General features: G+C 51.8%; 1 protein-coding gene across 1 annotated transcript in view; it reads left to right on the forward strand.

Annotated features, from left to right (window-relative positions):
* Nucleotides 1-275: 275 nt before the first annotated feature.
* The window catches only part of LOC142187372 (uncharacterized), a gene marked incomplete at its 5' end in the record, with an annotated part of 76,252 nt that continues 59,998 nt past the window's right edge, over nt 276-16,529 (forward strand). The window contains 4 exons of the mRNA XM_075261577.1: nt 276-566; nt 978-1,202; nt 1,817-1,943; nt 2,979-3,089. Coding sequence (XP_075117678.1) covers nt 276-566; nt 978-1,202; nt 1,817-1,943; nt 2,979-3,089 — 754 coding nt within the window. The remainder of the gene's footprint in view (nt 567-977; nt 1,203-1,816; nt 1,944-2,978; nt 3,090-16,529) is intronic.

Below are 16,529 nucleotides of genomic sequence, written 5' to 3' on the forward strand. Positions count from 1 at the left end.
CCTAGCTCAGGATTTCTCAGGGGGACTCTATGGTCCTAGCTCAGGATTTCTCAGGGGGACTCTATGGTCCTAGCTCAGGATTTCTCAGGGGACTCTATGGTCCTAGCTCAGGATTTCTCAGGGGGACTCTATGGTCCTAGCTCAGGATTTCTCAGGGGGGACTCTGTGGTCCTAGCTCAGGATTTCTCTGGGGACTCTGTGGTCCTAGCTCAGGATTTCTCAGGGGGACTCTATGGTCCTAGCTCAGGATTTCTCAGGGGACTTTGTGGTCCTAGCTCAGGATTTCTCAGGGGGACTCTATAGTCCTAGCTCAGGATTTCTCAGGGGACTTTGTGGTCCTAGCTCAGGATTTCTCAGGGGACTTTGTGGTCCTAGCTCAGGATTTCTCAGGGGACTTTGTGGTCCTAGCTCAGGATTTCTCAGGGGGACTCTATAGTCCTAGCTCAGGATTTCTCAGGGACTTTGTGGTCCTAGCTCAGGATTTCTCAGGGGACTTTGTGGTCCTAGCTCAGGATTTCTCAGGGGACTTTGTGGTCCTAGCTCAGGATTTCTCAGGGGACTTTGTGGTCCTAGCTCAGGATTTCTCAGGGGGGACTCTGTGGTCCTAGCTCAGGATTTCTCTGGGGACTCTGTGGTCCTAGCTCAGGATTTCTCAGGGGGACTCTATGGTCCTAGCTCAGGATTTCTCAGGGGACTTTGTGGTCCTAGCTCAGGATTTCTCAGGGGACTTTGTGGTCCTAGCTCAGGATTTCTCAGGGGGGACTCTGTGGTCCTAGCTCAGGATTTCTCTGGGGACTCTGTGGTCCTAGCTCAGGATTTCTCAGGGGGACTCTATGGTCCTAGCTCAGGATTTCTCAGGGGGACTTTGTGGTCCTAGCTCAGGATTTCTCAGGGGACTTTGTGGTCCTAGCTCAGGATTTCTCAGGGGGACTCTATAGTCCTAGCTCAGGATTTCTCAGGGGACTCTGTGGTCCTAGCTCAGGATTTCTCAGGGGGACGCTATAGTCCTAGCTCAGGATTTCTCAGGGGACTTTGTGGTCCTAGCTCAGGATTTCTCAGGGGACTTTGTGGTCCTAGCTCAGGATTTCTCAGGGGACTTTGTGGTCCTAGCTCAGGATTTCTCAGGGGACTTTGTGGTCCTAGCTCAGGATTTCTCAGGGGACTTTGTGGTCCTAGCTCAGGATTTCTCAGGGGACTTTGTGGTCCTAGCTCAGGATTTCTCAGGGGGACTCTATAGTCCTAGCTCAGGATTTCTCAGGGGACTTTGTGGTCCTAGCTCAGGATTTCTCAGGGGGACGCTATAGTCCTAGCTCAGGATTTCTCAGGGGACTTTGTGGTCCTAGCTCAGGATTTCTCAGGGGACTTTGTGGTCCTAGCTCAGGATTTCTCAGGGGACTCTATGGTCCTAGCTCAGGATTTCTCAGGGGGACTTTGTGGTCCTAGCTCAGGATTTCTCAGGGGACTCTATGGTCCTAGCTCAGGATTTCTCAGGGGGACTCTATGGTCCTAGCTCAGGATTTCTCAGGGGACTTTGTGGTCCTAGCTCAGGATTTCTCAGGGGGACTCTATGGTCCTAGCTCAGGATTTCTCAGGGGGACTCTATAGTCCTAGCTCAGGATTTCTCAGGGGACTTTGTGGTCCTAGCTCAGGATTTCTCAGGGGGACTCTATGGTCCTAGCTCAGGATTTCTCAGGGGGACTCTATGGTCCTAGCTCAGGATTTCTCAGGGGACTTTGTGGTCCTAGCTCAGGACTTCTCATGTAAGTTTTATGGTCCTACTTGTGGACTTGTCAGTGAGTCCTGTGCTTTTTTTCAGGGGCCTCTGTTGTTTGATGATGTGGCCATATTCTTCACCCATGAGGAGTGGGGGCGCCTAGAAGGATGGCAGAAGGAGCTGTATAAGGAGGTGATGATGGACAATTACCGTATGCTGCAGTCACTGGGTAAGATAATAGGCATGTGAGCGGCTTATACCTCAGGACCTGGGGGAAGAGACGCAACAACACCAGACCTGAAGGCAAACAAGTCAGTCCTTAGTGGCCCCTGCAGTGGCCCCTGCTCCCCTTCATTACAGTAGGGCTCTTCTAGTAATAACACAACAGTAAGTAGTGCTGCAGCAGCATGTACCACAACCACTACATGTGAATGCTGCCCAGCCCACTCCCCTCTCAGTAGTCACTGACAATATCTTCCCAGCCCACTCCCCTCTCAGTAGTCACTGACAATATCTTCCCAGCCCACTCCCCTCTCAGTAGTCACTGACAATATCTTCCCAGCCCACTCCCCTCTCAGTAGTCACTGACAATATCTTCCCAGCCCACTCCCCTCTCAGTAGTCACTCCCATTATCTTCCCAGCCCACTCCCCTCTCAGTAGTCACAGCCTCAGTCTTCCCAGCCCACTCCCCTCTCAGTAGTCACAGCCTCAGTCTTCCCAGCCCACTCCCCTCTCAGTAGTCACTGACAATATCTTCCCAGCCCACTCCCCTCTCAGTAGTCACTCCCATTATCTTCCCAGCCCACTCCCCTCTCAGTAGTCACTCCCATTATCTTCCCAGCCCACTCCCCTCTCAGTAGTCACTCCCATTATCTTCCCAGCCCACTCCCCTCTCAGTAGTCACTCCCATTATCTTCCCAGCCCACTCCCCTCTCAGTAGTCACTCCCATTATCTTCCCAGCCCACTCCCCTCTCAGTAGTCACTGACAATATCTTCCCAGCCCACTCCCCTCTCAGTAGTCACTGACAATATCTTCCCAGCCCACTCCCCTCTCAGTAGTCACTCCCATTATCTTCCCAGCCCACTCCCCTCTCAGTAGTCACTGACAATATCTTCCCAGCCCACTCCCCTCTCAGTAGTCACAGCCTCAGTCTTCCCAGTCCACTCCCAGTTACCAGGACCATGACAACCTGACAACCAGGATGAGTTGTGCTCTGCCACACCTGTGTAGTCGGGTGATTTCTTCTCTTTGTCTCGGGCAGGGGTCCCCCTGGTGAAGTCCGAGCTCCTGGTACTGATCGAAAGTGGAGAGGAGCCGTGTGTGCCGGGTGTAAGGTGGGAAGAGGTGGGCTGGGAGCCACCAAGTGCCCTAGGTCAGTGTCACCAATGAGACCGTCAGCATGTAATGTGGGCTAAATAAGGGTTAATGTGTGATGTGGTACGTGTGACGGGACAGATGTGTGATGTGGTACGTGTGATGGGACAGATGTGTGATGGGACAGATGTGTGATGTGGTACGTGTGATGGGACAGATGTGTGATGGGACAGATGTGTGATGTGGTACGTGTGACGGGACAGATGTGTGATGTGGTACATGTGATAGGACAGATGTGTGATGTGGTACATGTGATGGGACAGATGTGTGATGCGGTACGTGTGATGGGACAGATGTGTGATGTGGTACATGTGATGGGACAGATGTGTGATGTTGTACGTGTGACGGGACAGATGTGTGATGTGGTACGTGTGACGGGACAGATGTGTGATGTGGTACGTGTGACGGAACAGATGTGTGATGTGGAATGTGTGATGGGACAGATGTGTGATGTGGTACGTGTGACGGGACAGATGTGTGATGTGTGACGTGTGATGGGACAGATGTGTGATGTGGTACGTGTGACGGGACAGATGTGTGATGTGGTGCGTGTGACGGAACAGATGTGTGATGTGTGATGTGTGATGGGACAGATGTGTGATGTGGTACGTGTGATGGGACAGATGTGTGATGCGGTACGTGTGACGGAACAGATGTGTGATGTGGAATGTGTGATGGGACAGATGTGTGATGTGTGATGGGACAGATGTGTGATGGGACAGATGTGTGATGTGGTACGTGTGATGGGACAGATGTGTGATGTGGTACGTGTGACGGGACAGATGTGTGATGTGGTACGTGTGATGGGACAGATGTGTGATGTGGTACGTGTGACGGGACAGATGTGTGATGTGGTACGTGTGATGGGACAGATGTGTGATGTGGTACGTGTGACGGAACAGATGTGTGATGTGGAATGTGTGATGGGACAGATGTGTGATGTGGTACGTGTGACGGGACAGATGTGTGATGTGGTACGTGTGACGGGACAGATGTGTGATGTGGTACGTGTGATGGGACAGATGTGATGTGGTACGTGTGACGGGACAGATGTGTGATGTGGTACGTGTGACGGGACAGATGTGTGATGTGGTACGTGTGACGGGACAAATGTGTGATGTGGTACGTGTGATGGGACAGATGTGTGATGCGGTTCGTGTGATGGGACAGATGTGTGATGAGACAGATGTGTGATGTGATACGTGTGACGGAACAGATGTGTGATGTGGAATGTGTGATGGGACAGATGTGTGATGTGGTACGTGTGACGGGACAGATGTGTGATGCGGTACGTGTGATGGGATAGATGTGTGATGTGGTACGTGTGACGGGACAGATGTGTGATGTGGTACGGGACAGATGTGTGATGTGTGATGGGACAGATGTGTGATGTGGTACGTGTGACGGGACAGATGTGTGATGTGTGATGGGACAGATGTGTGATGTGGTACGTGTGATGGGACAGATGTGTGATGTGGTACATGTGATGGGACAGATGTGTGATGTGGTACGTGTGATGGGACAGATGTGTGATGCGGTTCGTGTGATGGGACAGATGTGTGATGAGACAGATGTGTGATGTGATACGTGTGACGGAACAGATGTGTGATGTGGAATGTGTGATGGGACAGATGTGTGATGTGGTACGTGTGACGGGACAGATGTGTGATGCGGTACGTGTGATGGGACAGATGTGTGATGTTGTACGTGTGACGGGACAGATGTGTGATGTGGTACGGGACAGATGTGTGATGGGACAGATGTGTGATGTGGTACGTGTGACGGGACAGATGTGTGATGTGGTACGTGTGACGGAACAGATGTGATGTGGTACGTGTGATGGGACAGATGTGTGATGTGGTACGTGTGATGGGACAGATGTGTGATGTGGTACGTGTGATGGGACAGATGTGTGATGTGGTACGTGTGACGGGACAGATGTGTGATGCGGTACGTGTGATGGGACAGATGTGTGATGGGACAGATGTGTGATGTGATACGTGTGACGGAACAGATGTGTGATGTGGAATGTGTGATGGGACAGATGTGTGATGTGGTACGTGTGACGGGACAGATGTGTGATGTGGTACGGGACAGATGTGTGATGTGTGATGGGACAGATGTGTGATGTGGTACGTGTGACGGGACAGATGTGTGATGTGGTACGTGTGACGGAACAGATGTGATGTGGTACGTGTGACGGGACAGATGTGTGATGTGGAATGTGTGATGGGACAGATGTGTGATGTGGTACGTGTGACGGGACAGATGTGTGATGTGGTACGTGTGACGGGACAGATGTGTGATGTGGTACGTGTGATGGGACAGATGTGTGATGTGGTACGTGTGACGGAACAGATGTGTAATGTGGTACGTGTGATGGGACAGATGTGTGATGTGGTACGTGTGATGGGACAGATGTGTGATGTGGTACGTGTGATGGGACAGATGTGTGATGTGGTACATGTGATGGGACAGATGTGTGATGTGGTACGTGTGACGGGACAGATGTGTGATATGGTACGTGTGACGGGACAGATGTGTGATGTGGTACGTGTGATGGGACAGATGTGTGATGCGGTTCGTGTGATGGGACAGATGTGTGATGAGACAGATGTGTGATGTGATACGTGTGACGGAACAGATGTGTGATGTGGAATGTGTGATGGGACAGATGTTTGATGTGGTACGTGTGACGGGACAGATGTGTGATGTGGTACGTGTGACGGGACAGATGTGTGATGTGGTACGTGTGACGGAACAGATGTGATGTGGTACGTGTGACGGGACAGATGTGTGATGTGGAATGTGTGATGGGACAGATGTGTGATGTGGTACGTGTGACGGGACAGATGTGTGATGCGGTACGTGTGATGGGACAGATGTGTGATGCGGTACGTGTGATGGGACAGATGTGTGATGTGGTACGTGTGACGGGACAGATGTGTGATGCGGTACGTGTGATGGGACAGATGTGTGATGCGGTACGTGTGACGGGACAGATGTGTGATGTGGTACGTGTGACGGGACAGATGTGTGATGTGGTACGTGTGACGGGACAGATGTGTGATGTGATACGTGTGACGGAACAGATGTGTGATGTGGTACGTGTGACGGGACAGATGTGTGATGTGGTACGTGTGATGGGACAGATGTGTGATGTGGTACATGTGATGGGACAGATGTGTGATGTGGTACGTGTGATGGGACAGATGTGTGATGTGGTACATGTGATGGGACAGATGTGTGATGCGGTTCGTGTGATGGGACAGATGTGTGATGTGATACGTGTGACGGAACAGATGTGTGATGTGGAATGTGTGATGGGACAGATGTTTGATGTGGTACGTGTGACGGGACAGATGTGTGATGCGGTACGTGTGATGGGATAGATGTGTGATGTGGTACGTGTGACGGGACAGATGTGTGATGTGGTACGGGACAGATGTGTGATGTGTGATGGGACAGATGTGTGATGTGGTACGTGTGACGGGACAGATGTGTGATGTGGTACGTGTGACGGGACAGATGTGATGTGGTACGTGTGATGGGACAGATGTGTGATGTGGTACGTGTGATGGGACAGATGTGTGATGTGGTACGTGTGATGGGACAGATGTGTGATGTGGTACGTGTGACGGGACAGATGTGTGATGCGGTACGTGTGATGGGACAGATGTGTGATGGGACAGATGTGTGATGTGATACGTGTGACGGAACAGATGTGTGATGTGGAATGTGTGATGGGACAGATGTGTGATGTGGTACGTGTGACGGGACAGATGTGTGATGTGGTACGGGACAGATGTGTGATGTGTGATGGGACAGATGTGTGATGTGGTACGTGTGACGGGACAGATGTGTGATGTGGTACGTGTGACGGAACAGATGTGATGTGGTACGTGTGACGGGACAGATGTGTGATGTGTGACGTGTGATGGGACAGATGTGTGATGTGGTACGTGTGATGGGACAGATGTGTGATGCGGTACGTGTGATGGGACAGATGTGTGATGTGGTACGTGTGACGGGACAGATGTGTGATGTGATACGTGTGACGGAACAGATGTGTGATGTGGTACGTGTGACGGGACAGATGTGTGATGTACGTGTGACGGGACAGATGTGTGATGTGGTACGGGACAGATGTGTGATGTGTGATGGGACAGATGTGTGATGTGGTACGTGTGACGGAACAGATGTGATGTGGTACGTGTGATGAGACAGATGTGTGATGTGGTACATGTGATGGGACAGATGTGTGATGTGGTACATGTGATGGGACAGATGTGTGATGCGGTACGTGTGATGGGACAGATGTGTGATGTGGTACATGTGATGGGACAGATGTGTGATGTGGTACATGTGATGGGACAGATGTGTGATGCGGTACGTGTGATGGGACAGATGTGTGATGTGGTACATGTGATGGGACAGATGTGTGATGTGGTACGTGTGACGGGACAGATGTGTGATGTGGTACGTGTGACGGGACAGATGTGTGATGTGATACGTGTGACGGAACAGATGTGTGATGTGGTACGTGTGACGGGACAGATGTGTGATGTGGTACATGTGATGGGACAGATGTGTGATGTGGTACATGTGACGGGACAGATGTGTGATGTGGTACGTGTGACGGGACAGATGTGTGATGTGGTACATGTGATGGGACAGATGTGTGATGCGGTACGTGTGACGGGACAGATGTGTGATGTGGTACGTGTGTTGGGACAGATGTGTGATGTGGTACGTGTGACGGGACAAATGTGTGATGGGACAGATGTGTGATGGGACAGATGTGTGATGTGGTACGTGTGACGGGACAGATGTGTGATGTGGTACGTGTGATGGGACAGATGTGTGATGGGACAGATGTGTGATGTGGTACGTGTGACGGGACAGATGTGTGATGTGGTACGTGTGACGGAACAGATGTGTGATGTGGTACGTGTGATGGAACATATGTGATGTGGTACGTGTGATGGGACAGATGTGTGATGTGGTACGTGTGACGGGACAGATGTGTGATGGGACAGATGTGTGATGTGGTACGTGTGACGGGACAGATGTGTGATGGGACAGATGTGTGATGTGGTACGTGTGACGGAACAGATGTGATGTGGTACGTGTGATGGGACAGATGTGTGATGTGGTACGTGTGACGGGACAGATGTGTGATGTATGTGTGACGGGACAGATGTGTGATTAGGTACGTGTGACGGGACAGATGTGTGATGCGGTACGTGTGACGGGACAGATGTGTGATGCGGTACGTGTGACGGGACAGATGTGTGATGTGGTACGTGTGATGAGACAGATGTGTGATGTGGTACGTGTGATGGGACAGATGTGTGATGTGGTACGTGTGACGGGACAGATGTGTGATGTGGTACGTGTGATGGGACAGATGTGTGATGCGGTACGTGTGACGGGACAGATGTGTGATGTGGTACGTGTGACGGGACAGATGTGTGATGTGGTACGTGTGATGGGACAGATGTGTGATGCGGTACGTGTGATGGGACAGATGTGTGATGTGGTACATGTGATGGGACAGATGTGTGATGTGGTACGTGTGACGGGACAGATGTGTGATGTGGTACGTGTGACGGGACAGATGTGTGATGTGATACGTGTGACGGAACAGATGTGTGATGTGGTACGTGTGACGGGACAGATGTGTGATGTGGTACGTGTGATGGGACAGATGTGTGATGTGGTACATGTGACGGGACAGATGTGTGATGTGGTACGTGTGACGGGACAGATGTGTGATGTGGTACGTGTGACGGGACAGATGTGTGATGTGGTACGTGTGACGGGACAGATGTGTGATGCGGTACGTGTGACGGGACAGATGTGTGATGCGGTACGTGTGACGGGACAGATGTGTGATGCGGTACGTGTGACGGGACAGATGTGTGATGCGGTACGTGTGACGGGACAGATGTGTGATGCGGTACGTGTGACGGGACAGATGTGTGATGTACATGTGATGGGACAGATGTGTGATGTATGTGTGACGGGACAGATGTGTGATGAGGTACGTGTGACGGGACAGATGTGTGATGCGGTACGTGTGACGGGACAGATGTGTGATGCGGTACGTGTGACGGGACAGATGTGTGATGCGGTACGTGTGACGGGACAGATGTGTGATGCGGTACGTGTGACGGGACAGATGTGTGATGCGGTACGTGTGACGGGACAGATGTGTGATGCGGTACGTGTGACGGGACAGATGTGTGATGTGGTACGTGTGACGGGACAGATGTGTGATGTGGTACGTGTGACGGGACAGATGTGTGATGTACATGTGATGGGACAGATGTGTGATGTACGTGTGACGGGACAGATGTGTGATGTGGTACGTGTGACGGGACAGATGTGTGATGTGGTACGTGTGATGGGACAAATGTGTGATGTGGTATGTGTGTTGGGACAGATGTGTGATGTGGTACGTGTGACGGGACAGATGTGTGATGTGGTACGTGTGACGGGACAGATGTGTGATGTGGTACGTGTGACGGGACAGATGTGTTATGTGTGACGTGTGATGGGACAGATGTGTGATGTGGTACGTGTGACGGGACAGATGTGTGATGTGGTACGTGTGACGGGACAGATGTGTGATGTGGTACGTGTGACGGGACAGATGTGTGATGTGGTACGTGTGATGGGACAGATGTGTGATGTGGTACATGTGATGGGACAGATGTGTGATGTGGTACATGTGATGGGACAGATGTGTGATGCGGTACGTGTGACGGAACAGATGTGTGATGTGGTACATGTGATGGGACAGATGTGTGATGCGGTACGTGTGACGGGACAGATGTGTGATGTGGTATGTGTGATGGGACAGATGTGTGATGGGACAGATGTGTGATGTGGTACGTGTGACGGGACAGATGTGTGATGTGGTACGTGTGACGGGACAGATGTGTGATGTGGTACGTGTGACGGGACAGATGTGATGTGGTACGTGTGATGGGACAGATGTGTGATGTGGTACGTGTGACGGGACAGATGTGTGATGTGGTACGTGTGACGGGACAGATGTGTGATGTGGTACGTGTGACGGGACAGATGTGTGATGTGGTACGTGTGACGGGACAGATGTGTGATGTGGTACGTGTGACGGGACAGATGTGTGATGTACATGTGATGGGACAGATGTGTGATGTATGTGTGACGGGACAGATGTGTGATGAGGTACGTGTGACGGGACAGATGTGTGATGCGGTACGTGTGACGGGACAGATGTGTGATGCGGTACGTGTGACGGGACAGATGTGTGATGCGGTACGTGTGACGGGACAGATGTGTGATGCGGTACGTGTGACGGGACAGATGTGTGATGCGGTACGTGTGACGGGACAGATGTGTGATGCGGTACGTGTGACGGGACAGATGTGTGATGTGGTACGTGTGACGGGACAGATGTGTGATGTGGTACGTGTGACGGGACAGATGTGTGATGTACATGTGATGGGACAGATGTGTGATGTACGTGTGACGGGACAGATGTGTGATGTGGTACGTGTGACGGGACAGATGTGTGATGTGGTACGTGTGATGGGACAAATGTGTGATGTGGTATGTGTGTTGGGACAGATGTGTGATGTGGTACGTGTGACGGGACAGATGTGTGATGTGGTACGTGTGACGGGACAGATGTGTGATGTGGTACGTGTGACGGGACAGATGTGTGATGTGGTACATGTGATGGGACAGATGTGTGATGTGGTACATGTGATGGGACAGATGTGTGATGTGGCACATGTGATGGGACAGATGTGTGATGCGGTACGTGTGACGGAACAGATGTGTGATGTGGTACATGTGATGGGACAGATGTGTGATGCGGTACGTGTGACGGGACAGATGTGTGATGTGGTACGTGTGTTGGGACAGATGTATGATGTGGTACGTGTGACGGGACAAATGTGTGATGGGACAGATGTGTGATGGGACAGATGTGTGATGTGGTACGTGTGACGGGACAGATGTGTGATGTGGTACGTGTGATGGGACAGATGTGTGATGGGACAGATGTGTGATGTGGTACGTGTGACGGGACAGATGTGTGATGTGGTACGTGTGACGGGACAGATGTGTGATGTGGTACGTGTGACGGGACAGATGTGATGTGGTACGTGTGATGGGACAGATGTGTGATGTGGTACGTGTGACGGGACAGATGTGTGATGTGGTACGTGTGACGGGACAGATGTGTGATGTGGTACGTGTGACGGGACAGATGTGTGATGCGGTACGTGTGACGGGACAGATGTGTGATGCGGTACGTGTGACGGGACAGATGTGTGATGCGGTACGTGTGACGGGACAGATGTGTGATGCGGTACGTGTGACGGGACAGATGTGTGATGTTGTACGTGTGACGGGACAGATGTGTGATGTGGTACGTGTGACGGGACAGATGTGTGATGTGGTTCGTGTGACGGGACAGATGTGTGATGTGGTACGTGTGACGGGACAGATGTGTGATGTGGTACGTGTGACGGGACAGATGTGTGATGTGGTACGTGTGACGGGACAGATGTGTGATGTGGTACATGTGATGGGACAGATGTGTGATGTGGTACATGTGATGGGACAGATGTGTGATGTGGTACATGTGATGGGACAGATGTGTGATGCGGTACGTGTGACGGAACAGATGTGTGATGTGGTACATGTGATGGGACAGATGTGTGATGCGGTACGTGTGACGGGACAGATGTGTGATGTGGTACGTGTGTTGGGACAGATGTATGATGTGGTACGTGTGACGGGACAAATGTGTGATGGGACAGATGTGTGATGGGACAGATGTGTGATGTGGTACGTGTGACGGGACAGATGTGTGATGTGGTACGTGTGATGGGACAGATGTGTGATGGGACAGATGTGTGATGTGGTACGTGTGACGGGACAGATGTGTGATGTGGTACGTGTGACGGGACAGATGTGTGATGTGGTACGTGTGACGGGACAGATGTGATGTGGTACGTGTGATGGGACAGATGTGTGATGTGGTACGTGTGACGGGACAGATGTGTGATGTGGTACGTGTGACGGGACAGATGTGTGATGTGGTACGTGTGACGGGACAGATGTGTGATGCGGTACGTGTGACGGGACAGATGTGTGATGCGGTACGTGTGACGGGACAGATGTGTGATGCGGTACGTGTGACGGGACAGATGTGTGATGCGGTACGTGTGACGGGACAGATGTGTGATGTTGTACGTGTGACGGGACAGATGTGTGATGTGGTACGTGTGACGGGACAGATGTGTGATGTGGTTCGTGTGACGGGACAGATGTGTGATGTGGTACGTGTGACGGGACAGATGTGTGATGTGGTACGTGTGACGGGACAGATGTGTGATGTACATGTGATGGGACAGATGTGTGATGTATGTGTGACGGGACAGATGTGTGATGAGGTACGTGTGACGGGACAGATGTGTGATGCGGTACGTGTGACGGGACAGATGTGTGATGCGGTACGTGTGACGGGACAGATGTGTGATGCGGTACGTGTGACGGGACAGATGTGTGATGCGGTACGTGTGACGGGACAGATGTGTGATGCGGTACGTGTGACGGGACAGATGTGTGATGCGGTACGTGTGACGGGACAGATGTGTGATGTGGTACGTGTGACGGGACAGATGTGTGATGTGGTACGTGTGACGGGACAGATGTGTGATGTACATGTGATGGGACAGATGTGTGATGTACGTGTGACGGGACAGATGTGTGATGTGGTACGTGTGACGGGACAGATGTGTGATGTGGTACGTGTGATGGGACAAATGTGTGATGTGGTATGTGTGTTGGGACAGATGTGTGATGTGGTACGTGTGACGGGACAGATGTGTGATGTGGTACGTGTGACGGGACAGATGTGTGATGTGTGACGTGTGATGGGACAGATGTGTGATGTGGTACGTGTGACGGGACAGATGTGTGATGTGGTACGTGTGACGGGACAGATGTGTGATGTGGTACGTGTGACGGGACAGATGTGTGATGTGGTACATGTGATGGGACAGATGTGTGATGTGGTACATGTGATGGGACAGATGTGTGATGTGGTACATGTGATGGGACAGATGTGTGATGCGGTACGTGTGACGGAACAGATGTGTGATGTGGTACATGTGATGGGACAGATGTGTGATGCGGTACGTGTGACGGGACAGATGTGTGATGTGGTACGTGTGTTGGGACAGATGTATGATGTGGTACGTGTGACGGGACAAATGTGTGATGGGACAGATGTGTGATGGGACAGATGTGTGATGTGGTACGTGTGACGGGACAGATGTGTGATGTGGTACGTGTGACGGGACAGATGTGTGATGTGGTACGTGTGACGGGACAGATGTGTGATGTGGTACGTGTGACGGGACAGATGTGATGTGGTACGTGTGATGGGACAGATGTGTGATGTGGTACGTGTGACGGGACAGATGTGTGATGTGGTACATGTGACGGGACAGATGTGTGATGTGGTACGTGTGACGGGACAGATGTGTGATGCGGTACGTGTGACGGGACAGATGTGTGATGCGGTACGTGTGACGGGACAGATGTGTGATGCGGTACGTGTGACGGGACAGATGTGTGATGCGGTACGTGTGACGGGACAGATGTGTGATGTTGTACGTGTGACGGGACAGATGTGTGATGTGGTACGTGTGACGGGACAGATGTGTGATGTGGTTCGTGTGACGGGACAGATGTGTGATGTGGTACGTGTGACGGGACAGATGTGTGATGTGGTACGTGTGACGGGACAGATGTGTGATGTACATGTGATGGGACAGATGTGTGATGTATGTGTGACGGGACAGATGTGTGATGAGGTACGTGTGACGGGACAGATGTGTGATGCGGTACGTGTGACGGGACAGATGTGTGATGCGGTACGTGTGACGGGACAGATGTGTGATGCGGTACGTGTGACGGGACAGATGTGTGATGCGGTACGTGTGACGGGACAGATGTGTGATGCGGTACGTGTGACGGGACAGATGTGTGATGCGGTACGTGTGACGGGACAGATGTGTGATGCGGTACGTGTGACGGGACAGATGTGTGATGTACATGTGATGGGACAGATGTGTGATGTATGTGTGACGGGACAGATGTGTGATGAGGTACGTGTGACGGGACAGATGTGTGATGCGGTACGTGTGACGGGACAGATGTGTGATGCGGTACGTGTGACGGGACAGATGTGTGATGCGGTACGTGTGACGGGACAGATGTGTGATGCGGTACGTGTGACGGGACAGATGTGTGATGCGGTACGTGTGACGGGACAGATGTGTGATGCGGTACGTGTGACGGGACAGATGTGTGATGCGGTACGTGTGACGGGACAGATGTGTGATGTGGTACGTGTGACGGGACAGATGTGTGATGTACATGTGATGGGACAGATGTGTGATGTACGTGTGACGGGACAGATGTGTGATGTGGTACGTGTGACGGGACAGATGTGTGATGTGGTACGTGTGATGGGACAAATGTGTGATGTGGTATGTGTGTTGGGACAGATGTGTGATGTGGTACGTGTGACGGGACAGATGTGTGATGTGGTACGTGTGACGGGACAGATGTGTGATGTGGTACGTGTGACGGGACAGATGTGTTATGTGTGACGTGTGATGGGACAGATGTGTGATGTGGTACGTGTGACGGGACAGATGTGTGATGTGGTACGTGTGACGGGACAGATGTGTGATGTGGTACGTGTGACGGGACAGATGTGTGATGTGGTACATGTGATGGGACAGATGTGTGATGTGGTACATGTGATGGGACAGATGTGTGATGTGGTACATGTGATGGGACAGATGTGTGATGCGGTACGTGTGACGGAACAGATGTGTGATGTGGTACATGTGATGGGACAGATGTGTGATGCGGTACGTGTGACGGGACAGATGTGTGATGTGGTATGTGTGATGGGACAGATGTGTGATGGGACAGATGTGTGATGTGGTACGTGTGACGGGACAGATGTGTGATGTGGTACGTGTGACGGGACAGATGTGTGATGTGGTACGTGTGACGGGACAGATGTGATGTGGTACGTGTGATGGGACAGATGTGTGATGTGGTACGTGTGACGGGACAGATGTGTGATGTGGTACGTGTGACGGGACAGATGTGTGATGTGGTACGTGTGACGGGACAGATGTGTGATGTGGTACGTGTGACGGGACAGATGTGTGATGTGGTACGTGTGACGGGACAGATGTGTGATGTACATGTGATGGGACAGATGTGTGATGTATGTGTGACGGGACAGATGTGTGATGAGGTACGTGTGACGGGACAGATGTGTGATGCGGTACGTGTGACAGGACAGATGTGTGATGCGGTACGTGTGACGGGACAGATGTGTGATGCGGTACGTGTGACGGGACAGATGTGTGATGCGGTACGTGTGACGGGACAGATGTGTGATGCGGTACGTGTGACGGGACAGATGTGTGATGCGGTACGTGTGACGGGACAGATGTGTGATGTGGTACGTGTGACGGGACAGATGTGTGATGTGGTACGTGTGACGGGACAGATGTGTGATGTACATGTGATGGGACAGATGTGTGATGTACGTGTGACGGGACAGATGTGTGATGTGGTACGTGTGACGGGACAGATGTGTGATGTGGTACGTGTGATGGGACAAATGTGTGATGTGGTATGTGTGTTGGGACAGATGTGTGATGTGGTACGTGTGACGGGACAGATGTGTGATGTGGTACGTGTGACGGGACAGATGTGTGATGTGGTACGTGTGACGGGACAGATGTGTGATGTGTGACGTGTGATGGGACAGATGTGTGATGTGGTACGTGTGACGGGACAGATGTGTGATGTGGTACGTGTGACGGGACAGATGTGTGATGTGGTACGTGTGACGGGACAGATGTGTGATGTGGTACATGTGATGGGACAGATGTGTGATGTGGTACATGTGATGGGACAGATGTGTGATGTGGCACATGTGATGGGACAGATGTGTGATGCGGTACGTGTGACGGAACAGATGTGTGATGTGGTACATGTGATGGGACAGATGTGTGATGCGGTACGTGTGACGGGACAGATGTGTGATGTGGTACGTGTGACGGGACAGATGTGTGATGTGGTACGTGTGACGGGACAGATGTGTGATGCGGTACGTGTGACGGGACAGATGTGTGATGTGGTACGTGTGTTGGGACAGATGTATGATGTGGTACGTGTGACGGGACAAATGTGTGATGGGACAGATGTGTGATGGGACAGATGTGTGATGTGGTACGTGTGACGGGACAGATGTGTGATGTGGTACGTGTGATGGGACAGATGTGTGATGGGACAGATGTGTGATGTGGTACGTGTGACGGGACAGATGTGT

The sequence above is a fragment of the Leptodactylus fuscus genome, unplaced genomic scaffold, assembly GCF_031893055.1.
Source record: "Leptodactylus fuscus isolate aLepFus1 unplaced genomic scaffold, aLepFus1.hap2 HAP2_SCAFFOLD_210, whole genome shotgun sequence".
In the NCBI taxonomy this organism is placed as follows: domain Eukaryota; kingdom Metazoa; phylum Chordata; class Amphibia; order Anura; family Leptodactylidae; genus Leptodactylus; species Leptodactylus fuscus.